General features: G+C 42.0%; 1 protein-coding gene across 5 annotated transcripts in view; it reads right to left on the reverse strand.

Moving 5' to 3' along the window:
* Positions 1-23,057, reverse strand: part of PHACTR1 (phosphatase and actin regulator 1) — a 514,659-nt gene that overhangs the window by 84,409 nt on the left and 407,193 nt on the right. For all 5 annotated transcript variants that reach the window (XM_054591889.1, XM_054591892.1, XM_054591891.1 and 2 more), the window contains 2 exons: positions 2,806-2,973; positions 507-713 (listed from right to left, as the gene is read on the reverse strand). In XM_054591889.1, coding sequence (XP_054447864.1) covers positions 507-713; positions 2,806-2,973 — 375 coding nt within the window. The remainder of the gene's footprint in view (positions 1-506; positions 714-2,805; positions 2,974-23,057) is intronic.

Here is a 23,057-nt window from a genome sequence, read left to right on the forward strand (position 1 = left end):
AAACCATTTTTCACAATATTTTACAGCTTATTGTCTTTGCTTTTTAACATGTTTTAAAGAGAATAGCACAGATACAAATTTTGATAGAAGAAACATGTTGGGCTTCAGATCAATAATTTAAAGACAACACATTTAGAACTTTGACAAACTCATTATGAAGGCAACAAGGTACCACTCTTTATCTCTGCAAATATTTTGACATTGAATCTAATTCACCTAGATGGGCAAATAATCTAGAATTAGTCACATAAATGCCAATGTACATATTGACAGATACACATGACTGAAGGCTCTTGGCACATGACTGGTAGGTGTATACTGAATATTTCTTGACACAAACACACAAACCCAGGCCATGAATGCGTGTACCAAGACACACATGGAAACACCACATGTCCCATAGAGCAACCTCACCAAAGAGCTGCTTCAGATAAAAAGAACAAGAGAAGAGATTATCCCTTGAAGGGAAGGGAGGGCTGCATGCCTCCGCAGATGTGCTGACTCACCTGTTAAGTGGTTGGCAATCCTGGCAGTGGGTTTGGGAGGCAGGGCAGGGGGTTGCTTGAGAAGGGACAGCTGCTTCACTGGGGTCTCCTCATGGTCTCCAGAGAAAGCAGCAGGTTTTTTGGGGGGCAGTAGCAGGACTGGTTTGGCTGAAGGATCTTGGGACAGGAGGACTCCAGACTCACTGGCAGAGGGACTCTCTTCAGACACTGAGGGGACAACCACATGACACACAGGAGACATTACACAAATGCAGTACAGGTGGGGCTGGCAGGAGCACACAGGACAGGGACATGGGTTAGCGACACAACAGAGCGCTGACTGTTCCAGGTTGTCATGGAAGTGTGGAGAGTTTAAGAGGACACCAGAAATCCCATAAAGCGCGTGGCTGGCATGGGGCACAGCAGGAAGGCAGAGGCAGAAAAGGGAGAGGTGGAAGGACCGAGAGAGAGAAAAAGGAAGATGGCATTTTCTCAGAACTATCCAAGCTTTGTTACTTCAATCTCGGCATTTATAATACCAATTCTAGGGGTGCTCTAAAATGTGACAATCAACAGATGGCAGGTATAACAGATGAGGGGTGAAGAGCCCCCCGTGACCCACACCAGCGCCAAATGCCACCACCTTTCTTTAGGCCTGTTTGCCTTTTGCTAGGGAGAAAGAGAGCAGATTCTTGTTTTTAAAGCCTGTTGGGTCTCCTGTGTCCTTGCTCCTGGGTCTGGGACGCTAGGTAATGAAGACATCCTAGAGGCTGACACCAGGCGGCCCACTCGCAGTCCTGGGGTGGCTGCTCCTCAGGTTTGGGAGCCATCAGAGCCAGGGAGCAGCCCCCAGGGGTGCCCTGCAGTTTTATAGGCACCCCCCTGCCCGAGGCTCCTGTCAGCCGTGGCAAGGTGAAGGATGCTCCACGCCAACACCTTTTTGTCTTCCCCCTTCCTTTCTCCTTTTACTCGCCAGAATTATGGTTTTCTTGTTTCGATTTGCCCCACTTTCCTTTGCCCTGCATTGGGCCCGATTCTTCCTTTTCCTCATGGGGACCCCGACTGGCTCAGGCGAAGAGCTGTCTCGGGCAGTGGCACAGCCCTCCCTTCCATGCTGGCCTCCTGGCAGATGACAGACTGATTGATACTCTGACTTCACTGACTGACCTGTCTCACTATACGGATCAAATCCATCTCATTCAATGTGACAAGGAAGGTCAGGTAAAAAACACAGTTCACTGCTTTAGTTGGGAAAATCTCCAGAGCTTGACGGACAGGGGGCGGGGGGGATTTACTCAGCTTCATCTCCTCCCCTCACTGCTCCAATAAGAAAGCCTAGAAATGACTCCTCTCTGCCCTCTTCTTCCTCTCTGATCTGGGGAGCAGTGCTCCCCGCAGCATCAAAGCCCTGCAATAACCCTCCCGAGCGCAAAACTCTCCTGCCTCCAGGGACACTATTATCTTCAGTGTCGGGCACACTGATGGAGCAATGACTCACCGGTCCCAACGGGAAGCTTGGGAGCTGACTTTGTGAGACACCATCTCCGCCATCCTCCCACCTGAGCTCTGCTAATGCAGACTTTGCACCTGGTGTGGAGGAAGGACGTGGCCTTTCTACCACTCGATATTCCAGGAGGTCGCTTCCCCCAGGCTTGTCTCTGCACAACAAGGACCAGTCCTCGCTGCTGTGTGGGGCGGGGTCCCACCTCCAGGCTAAGGAGAACCCCTCTGCAAACCTCCTGAGGGAATGAGTGACCACTCAGAGGCTTTGGGCCAAAATGGGAGTGACAGTTTTATGGCATTGAAATCACCTGTTGGCAGGATACAAGTTAACCAGAATACTGTCACCAACTTAATGGCCAATGAACACACTGATCATATACAGTAAACTGATACCATTTGGAACATTGGTACAACCATTAACTGGTACACTGGGACTAGGGTTAAAGGGCATGCCAGGGCTTTACGAACAGGTGAATTAGATAGGTACCATATAGAAGTGTAGGATTCTTTAGTTTGATCTTAACAGAAATGAATGTTAGAAAATTTTTAAAAAATGTCATTTTAAATCATCACTATTATAAAAACAGGGATCTCTTTAAAGATACGAAAGTTATAAAAACAGTTTTTAAAAACTATAGAACAATAACTGTAAACATCCTCCATAGTTATATACTTAGCATGTACTAGTTGGTCACTTTCATCCCCATTTCCAGGAGATCCTTATGCTCAGGATGGTTCCCAAAAGAACCCCCGGTCCAGTCAGGCCACCCAACGCCACCCGCTGGGGACCTGTGCTACACCTTCCCCAGGGCATTACCTGTCCCGTCCATGATGTCTGAAGGCTGGAGCACCTCGTATGAGCAGGGATCTCTGGGCATCGGGACCGGCTCCATTTCGGACAGGGCAGGCAGGGACAGCTGGCTGGCACTCAGGGACTGTCCGTTTTCCAGGGAGTCGTCCTCGTTTGATGTGGAGAGCTCCCCATCTGCCAGGCAGGGAAGGAGAGCGCAGTTAGACAGCGCCTGCCTCCCAGGGAAGGCCGACATCTCCAGCCCGCTAACTGAGCTTAGGTGTTTCTGAACCATCTTTATCAAGGTCGGTATGTAATGTGTACACCTGTTCTTTTGCTTTTAAGTCATTGACTTCATTTTTAGAGGTGTGCCATCTAGCCACCAGGGCAACAATTTCCAACGATCTTCGGCAAACTGCCGGTTTTCTCTCAGCTGCCTAACCATAATCTACTATATTTTGTCTCTATTTTTTAATGAACATGAATAAAAATTAATTTTTCTTCTTAATTTTTGAGAACGTGAAACTACTGAGCAGGCCTCAGAGATTGGAAAGCCAGGATTACAGGTTCCTCCTTCAGGGAATAAAGGGCTTCCTATCATATGACAGGTCACAGGATCTGGTACCCCACAGCCCTAGAAAAACTGCTCCTGTCTTCTCTTCCCCTCTGCCCAAATCAAATCCCAGTGGAAAGGCTGCAGGCAGCCCAACAGCAAGGAAGCACCTGAGCTGTCCCAGGACTCACCAGAGATCTCTTGGCCCTGGGGGCAGGCAGACTCTGATCTCGCCTAAAGCTCAGCGAAACAAGGGGGCAGCTAATTAACACCATGGCGGAGGATCAAAGGTTCCCACACAATGGCTGTTTGTCAGATTGAACCTCCCCCCTCCCCAGTGTGATTTCATCCTGGCCCAGGGGAGTCCTAGATAACTAAACATTAAAGTGAAATTAATTTTTAAAGAGAACTGAAAGCTGTTCCAGTAAAATGAGTAAATAACTAGATGAAAGACTCTAAGTGATGCTTAGTCAGAAACAGAAACTAGCGAAGCAATTACCTGCCTTAAAACAGGAAGGAAGATTATTTACTTGTAGAAATGAAACAGCAAAATAACTCCAAGGTTAAACTTGGATAAATAATCCTTTCCTTTTGCCAGGCTCCTCTTGAGACTTTAGTTTTTATCACAACCATATGTGGTGACAAAGGACCCTCCTCCTGTCCCCCTCCCCGCAATTAGAATTGGCTCAATGAAACATATGTTCAACAGAGTAACCTACACACTAACAGGCTTTATAGAGCATGTGGTTCAAGGACATAGGATATTTGACCTGAATATTCTATAAACATAGGAAAAAATATAATGGATGAATGGCAAAAAAAAAATCATCTGAAGCATATAATACAAAACACAGACACTTGAAGTGTGTGTGCCCTCTTCCTTTTTTCATTTGGCCTTTTTGTATGCCCCAGATGGCAGCACTATATAACGGATTAGCCATAACTACCACCCCTCGTTAATGAGAGAAGAAAAGCAGCACAGACTCCAAAGCTAACGCCATGGAGAGTACACAGCTGAACTGAGAGTCTTTAGGATGGGAAGGGCTGCAAAGGAAGGGTTACTGCATCAACGTCCCATAATGTATGGTCCCCATGCCTCTGAACATGCTTTCATTTAGCAGGTTCAAATGGACACCGGGGAAAGCAGCTCTGCTTAAAGTTCCCAGTTGGTGGAATAATGGTGCAGCTGCCATTCAGTTTAATACATGTCAGAGACCACTTTGATTTTTGATGTTCCAACTGCAATAAAAGTCCTGGATAAGACAACCAGAGGAGGAGGGGTTTCAGTGCTATTGCCAAGATCTGCTTCTTTGGGGCAAAGATGCAATGGAATGATTGCTGTACATTTTCACAGAAGTACCACAGAAGCAACACTGGGAAGAAAGACATAACCACAGTCAGATACTCTGTGAACCCTGGTTTCACCAAGGTAGCTGGCTTAGTGCCAGAGGCTTTGCTACTCACAGAGTATATTACTCATAATTCCTAGGACTATTACCTCTCAAAAACTTTAGCTCCTTGCAAATTAAAAATACCTTTGCCAAGTCACAAGACCCAAACTGCTTTGGAGAGGAAACAACCTGAGGAATTCCACTGTCACATACATTCCCATGGAAAAAAATAAAAATAGGAGAAAAAAGAAGACATTGATCATATCACTGCCCTAACAGGCAGTTTCTTTTCCTGTACATGTTTTTCCCAGTGTCAGTCTTACTATGTATCAAATTTTGTTTGTTTTTTTTACTATTATAGCATTATAATTTGCAGAATTATCATCTTAATGATTATATTGTTGATAGATTAATATACTGTTTATCTGGCTATATCCATAAGGTTGGTCACAAAGGGATTTCAAATGTTTTAGGCTATTATGAAAAAAAAAGTTCTGCTGACCACCTTCTTGTATAAAATCTGCAATTAAAATTCTCCCCGTTTAGAAGAGATTCCAGCAAATGAAATTTATATGCCTTAATAATTTAATGTCTAGTGACACATACCTGGATCTTGTGAAACTGTCTTTGTAAAGGTTTTTTTTTTCTATTTACACAGCAGCAATGTACAGATCACACTAATTTCTTAGCTTTTGGTCATTTTTCAACATTAACATTGATAATCTCTAAATATGTCTATCTACATACATATACACTACATGTCTATACATATCTAGTAGAAATAAAATGATTCAATAATATAAAAATTCATTACTAATATCATTTATGACCAAGATTGGTAGTGACAAAAATAAAAAATCATTTGAGTTCATATAACATGGACATAGAATGATGTTGTCATTGTCAAGTAACTGTTATTTAAAAATACTTATGACATTTTTGAGCATACACAAAAGTAGAAACATTAATGTAGTGGACTTCATAAACACATCATCAAGTCAAGGAAGCCGCTGGGAATTCCTACTGTTTGGTAACTATAAGTTTAATGAACTTGAAGGCGATTGAGGTTCTCCATGTCCTTTTACTCTTTACCAGCATTGTGTATCAGCACTTTTACCAGCATTATTTTAATAGCATTATTAGAAAAACATTTTTTTCCAGGAAGATTTTAACTCTCCTGATTGAGTCTTCTGGATTATTTGTACCTTCATCTACCTAGCTCATCACCATCCCTTATATACAATCTTCTAAAATGATCTGTAATAAGGACTTTCAAAATGGCACACAATAGCCTCCAACCATAAGTTGTGTCCTCCCAGAACTGGTAAAGTGCAAACAGGAGGAAGGGAGAAGGCAGGGAAGAGAAGAGGTGGGTCGAAGCAGTGGGTTCCAAACTTCAGCAGCATCACAGATCCCTGAGGGCAGTTAAAACACAGATTGCTGGGTCGCACCCCCAGAGTTTCTGAGCCAGTGGGTTTGAGGTTGGCCCAAATTTGAGTGGGTTTGAGGCCAAGAGTGTGCAAGTCTAACAAATTCTTGGGTGATGCTTATAGGGTAAGTGGAGGCAGTCAGCCTTCCTCACCCAGGTGTCTGGGTAACTAAAGGAAGCATTTTCGCACAACCTTGGAGGGGTCTGATAAAGTGGTGTTCTCACAGTCTTGAGTCTGGGTCTCACAGCTTTGAGACTGGGTCCAATAAACAGTTCCCATAACATGAAGTGGGCTCAAAGGCGCAGAATCATGCTATGTTACCTAACAACTTGGCCTATAGCCAGCTTTGTTCATTCTAGTACTTCAGAAGACAGGGGTTCCTCACTGAGGGTGCAGACATAGACACGCAGGGGCAATGCAAGGGCCCGCACTGGGTGCTATGCAGAGGGGGCAGGTGAAATGCAGGGTGACACACAGCTTGCAGAGTGCGTGGATCATCCACCCTTGAATAAAGGCATGCCAGACATCCCAACAACTCTGTGAATATTTTTCTGTATGCACAGATCCCATGAACCTGTCCAGCCCTGATCGGTCGCAACCCAATGCTAAAGCTGCTTTTGCTGTTTGGGGTTCCACACTTTGAGAACCATTGGCTTGGCAAGGCAAGAGAACCTGAACGTCATCTCATAATGAGATTTAGGGCAGGGAATGCTGTTTATCTGGTGAATATGGAACAGAGGTGGTTGGTTTAAACCTCAGAGAGGACAAGAAAGCAGGAGGTTTCATTGTCTAATGATGGATCATGAATATGAACTTGTTATAAAGGACAAGAAGACTGGAAAGAGCAGTAGGTAAAGTCGAGTGCAGAAGTAAAATGTGGGTCAGATGCAGACATATCTAACAAGGGAAGATCAGGTCACAGAAGTGAGAGAGAAGATAATGCAGAAGTGGATCTCAGAGAACTGGCCTTGGACGTTGAGCCAGCCTGATTTGCCTCCTCTCGTGCAGCACAACAAATGAAGACGCTGGCAAAGTCAGGTTAATACCAAGGTAAGGAGAATGAAGGGAAAAGTGAGAGTGAATTAACTCACTCAATTGATAAACACCTGTTGAGAGCCTATAATTAACAACATGCACCACACTTCAGAAATTGCCAACCCTCACAATGGCTGTTCTATTAGCTCCTATGATACATGTAGAAACTACTGACTAGTCTGCTGCATCCAAAGCTCTGGGGCTTTACCACACCCTGCCCTGCCTCTCCTCCCCTAAGCTAGGCAGACATTGTGCCAAATGCTAAGGAGAAAACAGATATGCCTTGGGGAAGAGAGTGGGGTGAGATGTGGTTAAGAAATGCAGAAAAGCAGACGCAGACAGTAATTAGTGGGAGCCAGCTGGTGTGGGCAGGGGAGAAGGAACCAAGTGAGAAGTTAAGCCCTGAGACGTGGATGAAAAAAAAATAAGGGGTGAAGGAAGATAGACATGTGTTCAAGACTAGATGGAGACTAGATATTAGGGGAAGATCTTGTCTTGCGCTGAATAGTTAAAATGTTCTAAAAGTGTGATTTATGCAAAAGTTATGTTCCAGAAGATTGGCCTAAAAGATTCGATTTTTTTTTTTTTTTTTGGTTTGCTTAGGAATTGCATCCATCTATAACTGGATGTCACTGTTGTGACTATATTCCAAGAGGACTTTTAAAACTATTGTTATTGTTGTTTATTTTGCCTTAGGAATACTCTAGTTTTAGGGTGATTGACATCAACTTCTGATCAATTAAATTTTCTCAAAGCTTCAGGTAACTAAACTTTTAAAAAAATAAATAGATGAATGCCACCATAAAAAGGGGCAACTAGAATTCTTTCAGGCTCTTCTGGATACCTAGGTAATAACAGTTTCTACTTTTTAAAAATTGTATAAAAGATAGAGATTTTGTTCTCCGTGGGCTCAAGGTTCATGATACTTTGAAGGTTAAGCTAAAAAGTATTAATTTTAATTCTGAAAAACAAAAGTACTATACTATAAACTTAAGCTCACCACTGAATCTGATTTTCTAGGACATGCATTATGGTTTATATTTTTAAAAAACCTATGTTTAAAAATGTATTTCTAGTTGGGCACGACCTCCTTACTTAATAAATAATAGTTGTTGTAAGTATAAAGAATTGCTTTATACTTACATATCGAACCATTACTCAAAGATTGAGAAAAATAATTCCTCAAAGATAAAAAAACTAAAACTTAAAAACTAGAATAAACAGTGTAAATAAATGTAAATAAATGTGTGTGTTTAGGGCACATACATGCTCACATACTATTTATTTTCCAGGTTGTGTAAGAGAAAAACAAGGTGGATCGTTTTGACTTACTCATAAAACTTTTTGATTTTTAATTTGCCAGATACAATGCTATAAACCAAAAGAAAAGAATGCAGAAAAACAAGGAAATATGAGCTAAACATAGCTCATAAAAGAATAATTATTCCAAGTATGAAGAGTATTTGTACAAATAAATACAAATCAAGTCCCAGGTGCCACTTGTCAAGTGCACAGCCTTGCTAGGAAGGAAAGCAATGCAAATGGAGTGACCACGTGGGTGATGCAGACACCTAACTTGTGTTTGAAATAATGTCAAGTACAAAAGCAGTGACGGAGAACAGTACGTACACGTGGGTTATAAAAACATCAAAGTGAAATATGTATGCAGGGTGGCAAACTTCTGAAGTAAATCTGGCAAGGTTTAAGTTGGGTTTAATGATTATTAATTTTTTCTGTAAAAATGCTTACAGTTATAAAAAATAAAATGAAATCTGCATGCTTCTTTGTTAAGTGAAAAAAATAATAGTTTTTGTTAGGGGGAAGCCTCTCCCTCACTCCTCTGGTTTCCTGAGGAGGCATTTTCCTAAGCCTTTCTTATTTTTGCCTGGCTCCCTACCCCCTCCACAATTACTGCATCGCTGCGGTGCAGCCGCTGGTCCCTGTTTCTCCACTGGGTAGAGAGAATCCACACCGTAAGCACAGGGGATGGACTCCACATTCTCCCTCCCTTTGGACTAGTGCTGATTCTGGACTCACACTTCCCTTCTCGGTGGGCTGATTTTGAGATCTAGGCTTGTGGGAGGGCATGAGCAGAGAATGATCAGGCCCATCGATGACTGCTCCAGATTAGCCTTTATCAGTAATAAGGGTGACGTCCTACATTTTAATCTTTCATTTGTCTTATCTCTAAAATGGTTCAGAAACTGATATTGGCCACTCAAATCCTCAACAGTCTGGGGACTCAAGGGAAGAGAATGTTTTTCCATCTCAGGTGACGAGGAATTGAAGGAGGTGCTAACTGGTGATAGAAAAGATACTGTTGTAAACCACGCTCTCCTGGATGGTCTGTATCTCAGTAAACAGAAGTGTCCGCAGAGCACCCCTAGCTCATTCTCAGGAGAGCTGGGCGGGGAAGGAGAGGCAGCAGGTGCAGTGCACAAAGCCACACCTTGAACATGGGTAGAGCTGTCTTCTTGTTTTTGTCATCAATAGCTTGCAACAAATCACTTAACTCCTGGGACCTCAGCTTCTGTCCCTTGAAAACAAAAGGACTGTGCTAGATGGGGCCCAACTCCCTTTCAGATCAAAGTACTATCTGTATGATAACTGGAGGAACTAAGAATCAGCCCCCCCCAAATTCCTTGTAATTAATCCTGAAATTATAGATAAGCTAAAACAGTAAGTCATTTTTCATTTAGGTTTCCTTTTTATTGCATGGCTTACTCTCTTTGGGCATACTACATCATGAACTAGGAAGTACAATGATGGATTTTAGGTTTATTGTTAGCTAAATAAAGTTTTATATTTTTATTTAAAAAAGCTGGCAAGTGAAGTTTTAGTCTAGAGCTAGTGGCTTGTGCTCTACATGATGGGCTTCTATACACAGTAGAAAGACAGGCAGAGAGAGAAGAAAGGTGAAAGGGATGGTGAAAGAAACATTTTTGGAGAATTTAAAACATCTTCAGTGTCAAGCACTATGATGGACATTTTATATATAACAGTAATAATAGCAACACCTTAAACAATATTTGGGGAATTTATTGTGTGCCAGGCTTTTGCTCACTATAAATATGTATTATATGCACTATATACAGTATTATATATGTTTTATGTGTTTATATATAACAATACAATGAAGTTGATACCAAAATTATCCTCATTGTACAAAGAAAAGTAAACACTAGATAGTTTAAATAACTTGTGTAATATAGGTAGTAGGTACTCAGCTATTATGTGGTAGTAGGAGTGTGTGCGAGCTTATTTAAAGTGACATTTTGAAATTTTAATAGCTTAAGGATGGTAAAAGAACCACATAGCAATTCTTTATAGTTAAGACATAGTTGTCACAGTTAAAACTCAAATTCTGTTAGTATCAGTACTTGTAGAGAAGAAGAAAAACGACATCATGAAATTATGGCTACATTTATGTTTCCATTATAAAGAAATTATGTAACTGAAGTGTCATGTGACAATCTGGGGCTGAAAACATTAGGAAATGTTATCTTAAGTGCATCTTTATTGGTAATACAAATGTGTAGCATGTACATATGCACATGTGTGAAAATTCAAACACATTCTAACTTACTGATGATACCAAGAGCTATACAGTTGACCCTTGAACAATGTGGGGGTTAGGGCGCCAACCCCTGTGCAGTTGAAAATCTGTGTATAACTTTTGACTCCCTCCAAACCTAACTACTAATAGTTTACTGATGACAAGAAGGAAGTCTTACTGATAACACAAATAGTTAACACATATTTTTATTAAAAAATTTTTTTTTTAAATTTACTGATTCCAGGGATAGAGAGTAGGGAAAGAGGGAGAGGGGGAGAGAGGGACGGAGGGAGGGAGGAGGAGAGAGTTGGGGAGTGGCGGGGGGAGAGATGGACATTAATGTGGGAAACATCCATCAGTTGCCTCCCTATGTGCCTGGACTAGGGACTAAACCGACGACCCATTACCTTTTGGTTTATGGGATGATACTCCAACCAACTGAATCACACTGGTCAGGACAATGCATATTTTGTATGTTATACATATTATATACTGAATTCTTACAATAAAGTAAGCTAGAGAAAATGCCATTAAGAAAATCGCAAGAGAAAATACACTTACAGTATTTATTGAAAAAATCCACCTATGAGCAAACCTATGCAATTCAAACCCCTGTTGTTCAAGGGTCAACTGTAATTAAAGTAAAATAAAAACGTGAAGCCACCTATGTTAAAGCAAGTAATTATCTTTGTGAAGACATGTATGAAGAGCCTAATGCAAGCATTTGCTAATTGTTTTTGGCATTTGAGACAAGAATGTTGTTTAGCCTATTCCACGTTTTCATTTTAGTTTCCCACATAGGCTCTTTGACCAATAAGCACATCTTCATACTTAACCCCAAAGAGCTGAGGGTGTTTCTGGAGGACGTTCACTCTGGTGATGGTGGTCCTAATTTTAGCAAACCATGAAATAGAGACTTCATCCATGTTTGTTTGTTTTTTTTTGTGGCATTGATATATACTTTTCCCACCAGAGTAAGAAAAAAATCCACCCCTTGAGGAGTATGGCCATTATTTTGTAAATCACAAAAGTGTCATTTTAGCAACAATATACAGTCATTTGCCACTTAACAATGGCAACATGTTCTGAGAAATGCATTCTTGGGAGATTCCATCACTGTGTGAACATGATAGAGTGTTCTTATACCAACCTGGATGGTACAGCCCACTATACACCTAGGCTACATGGTGTAGGCTATTGTTCCTAGGCTACAAGTCTATATAACATGTTACTGTAGTGAATACTGCAGGCAAATGCAACACAAGGTAAGTATCTGTGTATTTAAACATATGTAAACATAGAAAAGGTATAGTAAAATATGGTATAAAAGATAAACATTGTACATGTATATATAGCATTTACCATGAATGGAGCTTGCAGGACTAGAAGTTGTTCTGGGTAAGTCGGTGAGTGAGTGGTGAGTGAATGTGAAGGCCTAGGACATCACTGTACATGATTGCAAGCTTTATAAACACTGAACATTTAGGTTACACTAAATTTATAAAACAACACAAGATTAAATCATGCAAAAGAGAAAATGATGCAATCAAGAGATGTCCATGAGACATACAAGGGTGCTGCTGACATAACCGGCATACTGTTTTACACCAATCTTTGTTTTTATAAGTAGAAAGAGTACCTACTAAGATGCTGATAGAAAACATAGTTTAGTAAATACGTAAGCCAGTAACATACTCATTTGTTATCATTGCCAAGTGTGTACCGTACATAATTGTGTGTGTTCTACTTTTATACGACTGGCAGCAGCAGGTCTGTTAACACAGCATCACCAGACACGTAATGCATTGAGCTACGATGTCACTAGGCAATAAGAATTTTCCAGCTCCATTGTAATCTTATGAAACCTCTGTTGTATGTTGTTGAATGAAATGTCAGTTATGCAACACATGGTTGTATTGAGACCAAAAGCAAAGCTGCGGTCAGGGTCTTGGGAAGGAGTGCTCAGTGCCCCCTAGGCCAACTGTGAGGATGGCTTCCTCAACACTTCCCCTGGGCTCTAGATGATCAGCAGAGGTCACCGAATTGGTTCTTCACTGCTCTGGAGAAGGCACAAGACGGATACATAATATTGTGTAGCTTTACAGGAAAAGGAATGGCAATGTGGGAGAAATGTATACAGGGGTGGGCAAAGGTATTACAGTTGTGAGTGTGTGAAACAGAGTTTATTCTCATATTATTATTTATGTATTAATAATTGTATTTATTATTATTAACCTATTTTGCCCACCCCTCTATGTGGTCCATTTTGACCCAAACATTGTTTTGTGGCACATGACTATACAGAGCTTTGTAAAAGCTATTGTTAATCCCAGTAACATTTTAAATCTTTGCAAGGAAAGCCACTAGCAGTTCTCACAGGCAGTAAAATGATGTGCCAAGCAACAGTTAGCTAAGAAATAATTTATCCAAGGATTTTATTGAGAGACTAAAGAGCCCTGACTGGTATGGCTCTGCAGTTGGGTGTTGTACCACAAGCCAAAAGGTTGCCTAGTCAGGGCACATGCCTGGGTTGTGGGCCAGATCCCCAGCTGGGGTGTATGAGAGGCAACCCATTGATGTTTCTCTGTCACATCGATGTCTTTCTCCACCTCTCTCACTCCCTCCTTCCCTCCCTCCCTCAATCCTCCTCTCTCTATAAATAAATTAAAAAAAAAAAAAAGATTAAAGAGCTTTCAACCTAGAAGTTGGACATGGTTCCCTGGTATTTGTCAACTTTCATCAAACATATTTTTTGCCTGAGTTCAGGGAGTTGATGTGATTAAAGTAAACAATGCTACAGATATTCTGTAGTGTTTTAAACATACATATAAAGCAATACTTTCATATTAAATATTGCTTATTTTACTAATTAATGTATTTGATGCTCCAGCATTTAAAAAAAAACAACCTTGAATTTAAAGTCTTTTTTGTAAGAACAAGTAAGACGTTTTCACTCTTCTGGTGCATTGTCTTCCCCAGTGAGGAAAAGTCATTCTCTGTATTCATGTGAGCATGTGTGTGTGTGTGTGTGTGTGTGTGAGAGAGAGAGAGAGAGAGAGAGAGAGAGAGAGAGAATGAGAATGAGATCTGTGTACCACAAGGATTTAAGGCAGACTCTGCAGGATTCTGTAGGAGCAGAGAACCTATACTTTCAGAATCCACAAGTTAGAGAATCTTTCAGATTTTGTTTTTGTTTTTGTCACTATTTGTAGCCAGAAGTCTTTGGATTACTCTGACAAGCTTAGATGCAGCAAAAATTTTGCAAGAGCCATGAGGTTTCTCACTGTCTGATACAGGCTCCTTTGTGACTCAGAATCTTTTTGAACCTAACTTGAAAATTAAATCTCAGAATTTAATTGATTCCATGATACTGTGGATGATTTCATACATGCAATACAATGGAATGATACAGGTTTTTGTGCTTGGAGAATCACCTTTTTAAATTGTTGCTATTGTTCTGGATTTAATATCCTATTTGGGTATTAATATTCTATCCACCCCCTCCCTGCCCTGTTTAGAGGCTTTTGCCTAAAATATTAAATATGCAAGTTGCAGTGATTTCCTATCACAAAAGTGGCCAAGACGTTGACCTGCATGCTTGTTTCAGTTGTATTTCCCTGTAGCTATTTCCTGCTGGACTTGCCAGCATTTGCAGCCTTCTACTGGACCTCATGGTCAACAAACTACTGCTCGCATGGATTCTCACCGCGTCCCCAGACACAAATATCTCGCCTTGTCAGACTGTGGTGTCTGTCTCCCAAAAGTGTTTCTTCCATCTGTCCTGGGTACCATTAAGCCTCCTCACAAAATTCACACCAAGCTCAGCTATGTTGCAAGTTTGATGGTTATGACCACTATTTCCAAATAATGGCGTCTGGCTCCAAGGTTTGTAGCTAAAAGAGAATTTACCCTCTTGTTATTTCTGGACATTGTCATATAAAAAAATGCAACTGGGACAGACACAATATAAAATGAACAAAATGTCACAGTTTCTCTCCTATGCTATCATATGATAGTGTGATTCTCATAGAATCTTATGTTGTTGTGTGAAGGGCCTTCCATAGCTAACAGGGGAGCCTGGCAAAGACTGCAGTCAGAGGTTTTAACAGTCCTTAATGGCTGCAGCTGGGGAGATAGGGGCTGGCCATTTCAAAATGTGAGCCGCTCTGTTTCTCTAGCTGAGCTCTCCCATAGGGTACCCACTGGTCACATGTGGCTGTTATTTAAATTACTTAAAATTAAATACAATTTAAAATGCAGTTCCTCAATCAGACTGGCCATGGTTGAAGTGCCCGAAAACCACATGTGGCTGGTGGCTGCTGTGCGGGCCAGCACGGGTGACACAGCATTTCCATGACTGCTGAAGATGCTCCTGGACAGCAGTGTTCCCGGTGGATGTGGAAATCACAGTAAGGGGCCTAGTGTCTATGCGAAGGTGAACCCATTTCTGGAACTGAGAGGTTAAAATGATGTTTTTAAATGGGTCCACATCACTATGAGTGGCCAGTGCAGTGAATAACATTTCCTTTATAAAAGCTGCAGTGCTGGAAAGCCTGGAGCTGGGGACTGGGGCGTGCTCCAGGGCACACGTGGATGGCGGGAGGCCTGAGGGCAGGGACACAGGCCTACGCAGCTGGAAATGGCCTTCAGAGAAGTCCAGAAGCCTTGTAATGGAATCTCAGCTGTGCCAGGAGGAATGAGGGAACGTCTAAGCTAAGGTGAAGGGGAATGGCGAGGGGGAGGTGGGCTGAGGGAAGGCAGGTGTCTAAGAAGAGCAGTACAACCTAGACGTCTGGTGGAGACCATCGCTAACCTTTATTAAGCACTTGCTCTGGGCAATGGCCAAAAAGCCCAGATTGGAATGTGTCCTTTGACCCTCCACAATCCTATGAGAGAACAAGCAGGGACGCAATGTAGTTAAAGGGTCCACCATTCCATGGGTATATCCAGAGACATTACGAGGACCACCTAGTTGGTGACAGAGGCCTTCAATCAGCACACTGAGCACTGGGAGGAGTGAGAGAGGATTAAAGGAAAGCACAGTCTTGCTGGCTGGAGCAGTCTAACTGGATCCTGCGGTTAGACTCAATCAGAAAGCAGGCTCAGAAAGAGGAAAAACTGCCTTGGACCTTGTGCAGATAAAAACTGGGACAGCTGGGACCAGAGTCCTAGGGTTGGGGCTCCTAGGCGAGTGCCATCATCTTATAGATATTTATGTGGGTTAGGGTCCCTCTGACTTGTCCAACTTACACAAATCCTAGGCAAAAGTGTGAGGTCAGGAAAGCTTTTCTGAGCCTGACCAGCCATCCTTTTGTTAGCTGCTAGCCTTCCAAAGTTTCGCTTGCCTTCTCACTGCCAATGTCAGTGCAGGCCAGTGGCCGTGGAGTGACAAAGCATCAGAAGGCTAGGGGCAGCCGTGATGCCCACCTGCTCAAGGTCCCCTGCCCTGCCTTGGTGTCACAGATGGGGTGCAGGACAGGCAGTTAGAAAGGGTGGCACTGGGGTGGATCTTCCAAGAATAAGTCATAGTAGGCAGCAGCTCTCCAGAGTTGATTGTACCTGTAACACTGGAAACAATGGTCAAAATAGGACAAAAAAAATCTAGTGGTCATCTCCAAAAATTTTGGTCAATGAGAAATGAGAGTAATTCTGGAGAGACTTTTGAGCAAGGTTTTCTTGCTCTTAGAGATCCCAAGATCTTCTGGATATAGTGTCTCATATATACTATATGCTGGCGTGAGTTCAGCCATGTTGTTGCCATGAGAGGTTGCAGTCCGAGGATGGTATTCCTTAGCCATGGTTATCAGTGAACCAACCCTGGAGCTGTCCTATCACTGAACTTTATTACGTGAGATTCACTCACTCACTCACTGACTCATTTACCCACCCACCCACCCATTCATGCAATAAATATTAAATAAGTAGTGACAAATGCCAAGCATTGCTCAAAGCATTCGGAATACTTTAGAGGACAAATCATGCAAAGATCATTAGTCTAAATTTGCATATTGCTTCAGCCTCCTTGAATTAGGTTTCTTATTACCTGAAAATAGAAGCATCTTAAGTTACATGGTACTGATTGCATATTGGCTTCACAGCTAACTAAAGAGGCTACAACCAAGCAGCATGAAAATGATCAAAAGGTCACTTCTTAGTCCTTATTTGACTTATCTGCATGTGACACTTTTGGCCATTCCCCTCTGCCCCTCGACCCAAACCACAGTCCTTTGTCTTGGCTTCCATAATCGTATACATTTATGGTTTACTTCCTATTTATTGGCCACTTTTCAGTCTTTGAGGGCTCTTCTTACTCCCAGACCATTTAAAAAAAAATTCTCAGATCATTCAGTGCCGGGGTTTCATAAGGTTTTCTATCAGGGCCACTTCTTTTCTCATCCTACATCTTCAATAAATGTCATTAATTTTTACAATTTCATGATTATTTATACACTGACAATTCCAAACCTGTGTCACCAACCCATAGCTCTCTCTTGAGCTTCAAATACGAGCATTTAGTGTTCTGCTTAGACATTTGGATATCTCAAACTCCACGTGGCCAAACCATTGTTATATTTTGTGCCCAAACTCACTTCCCTTGTGTTCCAGCTCAGTGAATGCCCCTTGTGTGTCCAAGCCAGAATCCTGAGCGTCAACATGCCGAAAACCTCTCGTCACTCCCCATCTAAGCAATTGCAGGGTCCTCTTGACTCCATCTTCTGTAATTCTCCAGCGTGTCTTCTCCGACCCCCCACATCCCTACTCCCCTCCTTCCTGCTACCTATCATCACGTCATCTGAATCCCAGAAACAGTCTGCTAACTCATCCCCCTGACTCATGTCTTGGTCTCCCTCCAAGACCTTCTCCCGTAGGCAGAATGATGAGGCTGCAAATCTGAACACGTAGAAACCCTTCCAAAGCTCCTCACTGTTCTAAGGATAAAGAATAAACTCCTAATAGAGTTTTCCTGCCTGCCCCGGCCTGCCTGCCCCTGATTTACCCCTGCCTTTCCTGACTGCCTGCTCCTGATCTACCCCGACTCCCACTCACCTTCCGACATGCGGGGCACTCTCAGTCTCTCTTTCCCCAACCTGGTGCTTCCACAGGTGTTAATCCTTCTGGATGTAACATTCCCCAGACCTGTCACACCTTCTGTACGATGATCCTCTTATTCCAGGATTCCTCTAAGACACCACTCCTTCCAGGATGCCTTCCCTATGTCTCCGGGCACGGGTGGGTGATGCTTCCCTGTGTCCCCGCACATCCTGTACCTTCACTATCATAACTGCTGAATGCCTGAACCAGTTCTCAGGACTGGAAATTCTGTTAGCCCCTTCCGGTGCCTTCAAGACAATAACTAAACAAATATGCAAGAGGTGAATCAATTTACTGGGGAATACTTGCTCATTGCTGTAATAATAATTGCATTACTTTTTTGGGGGCTTGGGATAGTGATTTTCTGGAAGAATAGTGTTGCTTACAAGAATTTTGATTACAATGTCTCTTTATTCTTTTTATTCTCTTTAAACCAGTGTGCAGGTACCCTACCAGGGAGAGGTTGTTGTATCAGGTGCTGAGGTGCTATACAAATGATTATATGCCACTGATGCTGAAAGTAAACACTCTTCGCTCAAAATCACAGCTTTTAGAAGATGCTGTTTCTAGGTGACACATCAGAAACAGCTAAAAATGTGACAAAATAACTGGCTGGTACAGATTGTGAAAAGCATTTCCCATACATTTCTAGGACTTTTAGAAGTTGGTGCTCCTTGGACACCATGTAAAGAATGAGATTTCAGAAGGCTCAAGCCTACAATATTATCTCTTCTGATACAGAGAATTTTTATTTTAATATTTAAAAAATGATGACCTTTTAATTTAAACACCAGGCTCTTCTCTTGAATCTCAAAGGGGAAAATGCAGCCTCTGCATAAAAGAGTTATCTGTTTCAGGGAGCTTCTGTTTCTGTTTATAATTAAAAAAAAAAAACCTTCTAAAATGTTGCTCTAACTCGCTTAAGGGGAGAGAAATTGCACCTTATTATTTGCTGTGAAATGTTATCTCTGATTCCCAGTACACAGTGAAAAGTGAAGTTGCTCACTGGCACACCATCAGTCCTGTCCTGCAGTGTCCCCCACCTGCTTCCCCTCCCTTGGGATTCTCTCTCCTCCCAAGGTCGTGCTGCACCGCAGCTGCAGCAGGTGAGCTGCCACGGCCTCATCCACATCACTGTGGCGGCTGCCCCTTCCAGCCTCACGCTCCAGGAGAGGGTGCCGATGTGTGCCGTGCACGGCGATGTCATCTCAGTCCATGATACAGAGATGGCCTCTTGCCCCTCCCCTCCCCTCCTGATAAGTGCCCATATATATTCATGTGCATTAAACAGACCCAAGCTCTATGAAGCAAATGGGATTGTAATAGAATTGTGGTTTCATAGGAAAACCTCGTGGTAAAAATATAGTACAATCACCTTTGTTATCCCTAATGTCCTTTAAGTGCACTATTATGTTTAGTTGTAGAGATGATTTGCAATAAGCACTAACAGCAATGTTTATTAACACCCTCTGACTACCAACAGACAATATATGACCAAGTTTTTCTGGGTTCCTATAACTTCCATATGGAGGACATGTGGTCTCAGTAAGGGCTTCAGAGTCAACATTCACTGGCTCTGTCCTCTCAGGCAAGTCAACAACCTCACTGGGCTTCTGCTGCTTCATATCTGCGTTGGAAAAATCACAATAGTAGGCCACGTGACCTCTTGAGATCCTTGCTAAATCCAAGAAATATTATCATTATTTTACTAATGGCCAAACAGCTCGCCGTTTTCAGTGTATTTTTCTCCATATCACTGTACAACCACTATGTGAAAGTAGGGTATTTAGAATCCATAGACATAAATAAACACATAATATAATATTGTCTATTTAAACAACTGGCAATGAAGTTTTATAAACCAGGAAACTATATAAACAAGGCAGGGTCAGAGTTCCCAGGGTTCTATACTTTGCTGGCATAGGCGAATAAACTAAGTCAAGCGGGCACACAGAGAGAGCCTTGGGCTCGCGTTTGTTGTTCTTTCAACAAGCGTTTACTGAGCACTAACTTTGTGCCAGGCATTGTTGTAGGCACTTGAACTACATCAGTGAACAAATGAGATGAAGATCTTGCCCTGCCTGGTGAAACTCACATTTCAGGAAGGAGAGAGAGAAGAGAAAAAGATGAACACAATAATTTATAGAGCATGTTTGAAGGTGATAAGAGACAAAAAAAAAAAAAGAAGAAGAAGAAAACAGTAGAGCAGGGACAGAGGACTAAGGATTTGGGGAAGAAGGTGGCAATCTAAATCTAGTGGTCCCATAGTAAGCTTCACTGACAAGGGGACATCTGAGCAAAGAGTTGAAAAAAAGTGAACCATGTGGATGGAGATCTGGCAGGAGAGGATTCTGGGAAGGAGTGGCCAGTGCCAACCTCGTGGGCTGGAAAGCTGGGCCAGAGAGGTGGCACTGAGAGGAAGTTACCAGGAGGTACAGCCAGGCAGTTGAAGCAACTTAGGGGTTGGAGGGCCAATCATTGAGGGTTTCACAGGTTGCCACAGGAACTTGGAATTTCTCTGAAATGTGGAGCCACTGCAGGCTCTGAGTAAGGTGATGTGCTCTGATTTATGAGAATGAAGAGAGAGGCAAATGCAATACAGAGGTTTTAATTTAAAAAACACACTGAGTCAATTTAAAGAACTTAAGAGCTTATGAATTACATTACAATTTCTTTTGAAGTAGTAGTAGGACCAAAGCACCCGCTTCAGCTACTGATCCTTCATTTAGGTCTGTGCCAATACCAGCTCCTCCAAAGTTTCTCCATGATTGCATTTGTCTAAAATCACCACTCCCTCTGACTTTGTCTCTTTAGCCTCCTGCTTTGTTTTCCTACACAGTGTTTATCATTCCTTGACAATATATCATATGTTTGTTTAATTATTCCCTGTAGTAGCATGTAAACTCTGAAAGGTGAGGATTTTGTTCTTTCGGTTATCACTATTGCTTGACACCTAGAAGACCACCTATCACAGAGTGGGAACTCAGTACCAATTTGCTGAATGAATGAACGAATGACTGTCCCAAGGGTGTAGAAGGCACCTTAAGTGTTAGTTCACAAACAAATAGATCATGAGATTGGAGGATAAATAGTTAAAAATAAACTGTCCATAAAATTATAGATTACGTTCCACTGTTAGTTGGTTTAACATTTTTATATTTGGAGTGATTATGGTTCATCTTAATGTTTACATTGTGTTCTTCATCATACTGCTATACCCATATCGTGGAAAATTTAGAAAATGGGAGAAAAAGATTTTACAACGTTATGTTCTTATGCACATCACATTAACATAATTTAAAATTTTTTTCTTCTGTAGTTTTCAAAGCTGGCCATATTCTTACATGGTCTCAGTACATCCAAAGATAAAATAATTTTCTCTGATTTTTAAACATTAGTCTAAAGCTACTTTTGGACTCTAAACTTCTGTGATTTTATATACAAACAATAAAAACACAAGCCATTGATGGCGTCTGTTCTTCATTCCTAACAGACTGTATTAAGTGAGGAATTCCGGTGCTATTCCTATAGACCTTCGGGATGACACTCCCTCTTCAACCCAGGCTCTCCTGTTGCCTGATTTGAATTTATTGCCCAGTTTAGGACTTTAACCTGCTAAGAAAGACATCAAGAATTTTGAGGAGCTTTAGCAGAATGATAAAACCTCATTAATTCTGAGTTCACTGTCCTGCCCCAAAGCTATGAATTTCAAATCATACAGTTTATTTTAATGCTTTCTGTGAACAAATAGGGTATTATTAAACAAAATCAGTAACATAAAGAAGTTGGAAGAGAAAATCTCGCCTACCAAAGATAAACTGCTGTCCACCATGGGAGCAGTGTCATGCACAGAACTGTCTGCCTGCCCCATAAATGGGCCGGCCCTTGCAGGCCGCACTCAGTGGGTGGCTGTCAGGGACCATACTTCTCTGGCGGGCACCATTTTGCTGCCAGGTGACACTTGCTAACACAGGAGTTGGTGCAAAATGGGGAATTAAGAGGCAAGCAACATGGAATGACTGCTCCAAATCTATGAAATTTATCTTTGAAATGAACAACTTGAAAAACGATGAAGGTCTCTTGGCCACTTGCTGTTCACTCAGGTTGTGAGAGTGGTTTTATTTCCTATACCCACCAGAATCCCAGATACAGCAAGGTGAGTGACATCACAGAAAGAGAAGAATGAATGACAGGAAAACAACCCATTTGGAGACTGAGGCGGGGAAGAGGGGAGGTATGAGACGGAAATTAAGTCAGGCCTCAGCAGGCTGGGTTCTCTTTGGCCATCAGCTTTGGTGATATCATTTTGAGGGGGTTACAGATCTTTGCACCTCAGATTAAAGGGGACAGTGATGTTCCCTCCTAACTACTGGGCTGACTGACACTAGGGTAAGGCATGCAAAGGGTTTTAAAGATGTAAATGATGATGATGATGATGATGATGACGACGACGAGACTACTACTGATAATGGTGTGTTAACAATTACTTCAGAGTTAATGGCGTGATAGCTACTGTTCTAACTTTATATGCTGTTATAGACTGAATTGTGTCACACCCCCACCCAAAAATCATATTTGAAAGCCAGACCCCTAACGTGACTGTATGTGGAGAAAGGATCTTTAAAAGGAGGTAATTAAGGTCAAATGAAGTCAAAAGGGTGGCCCCAAATCCAACAGAATTTATGTTCCTATTAGAAGAGAATAAGAAACAAGCAGTGCGTGTGCAGAGAGAAAAGGCCAGGTAAGGACACAGCGAGAAGGTGACCATCTGCAAGCCCAGGGGAGGGGCCTTCCTGGAAACCAGCCTTGCTGGCACGTTGGTCTTGGACTTCCAGCCTCCAGAACTGTGAGGAAATAGATTTCTGATGTTTAAGCCACCTTGTTATGGTAGTCCTAGCGAACTAACACATATGTGTTATCTCATGTAATCCTCATTTCAAAAGATACCCATGTATGCTTTCTTTCTTTTTTTTCCTGCCACACTTTCAGATAAAGAAATAGAAGCACAGAGAAGTTCAGCAACTTGGCTAAAGTTGCACAGTTAGTCAATGGTAAAACTGGAATTGAATCCAAGCAATCTGATTCCAGAGCCCATGTTCCTACCTGCTCATATAATGTAACATAAGATACCATGATTAATATCCACAGTGATACAAAAATGGATGCTTTTATTAGAAAAACCTATAGCAAATAAGGAAAACCTATAGCAACAAACTCATACA

This window comes from Pteronotus mesoamericanus, unplaced genomic scaffold, assembly GCF_021234165.1.
Source record: "Pteronotus mesoamericanus isolate MK-2021 breed Mesoamerican mustached bat unplaced genomic scaffold, CSHL_Meso_final scaffold_31, whole genome shotgun sequence".
NCBI lineage: Eukaryota > Metazoa > Chordata > Mammalia > Chiroptera > Mormoopidae > Pteronotus > Pteronotus mesoamericanus.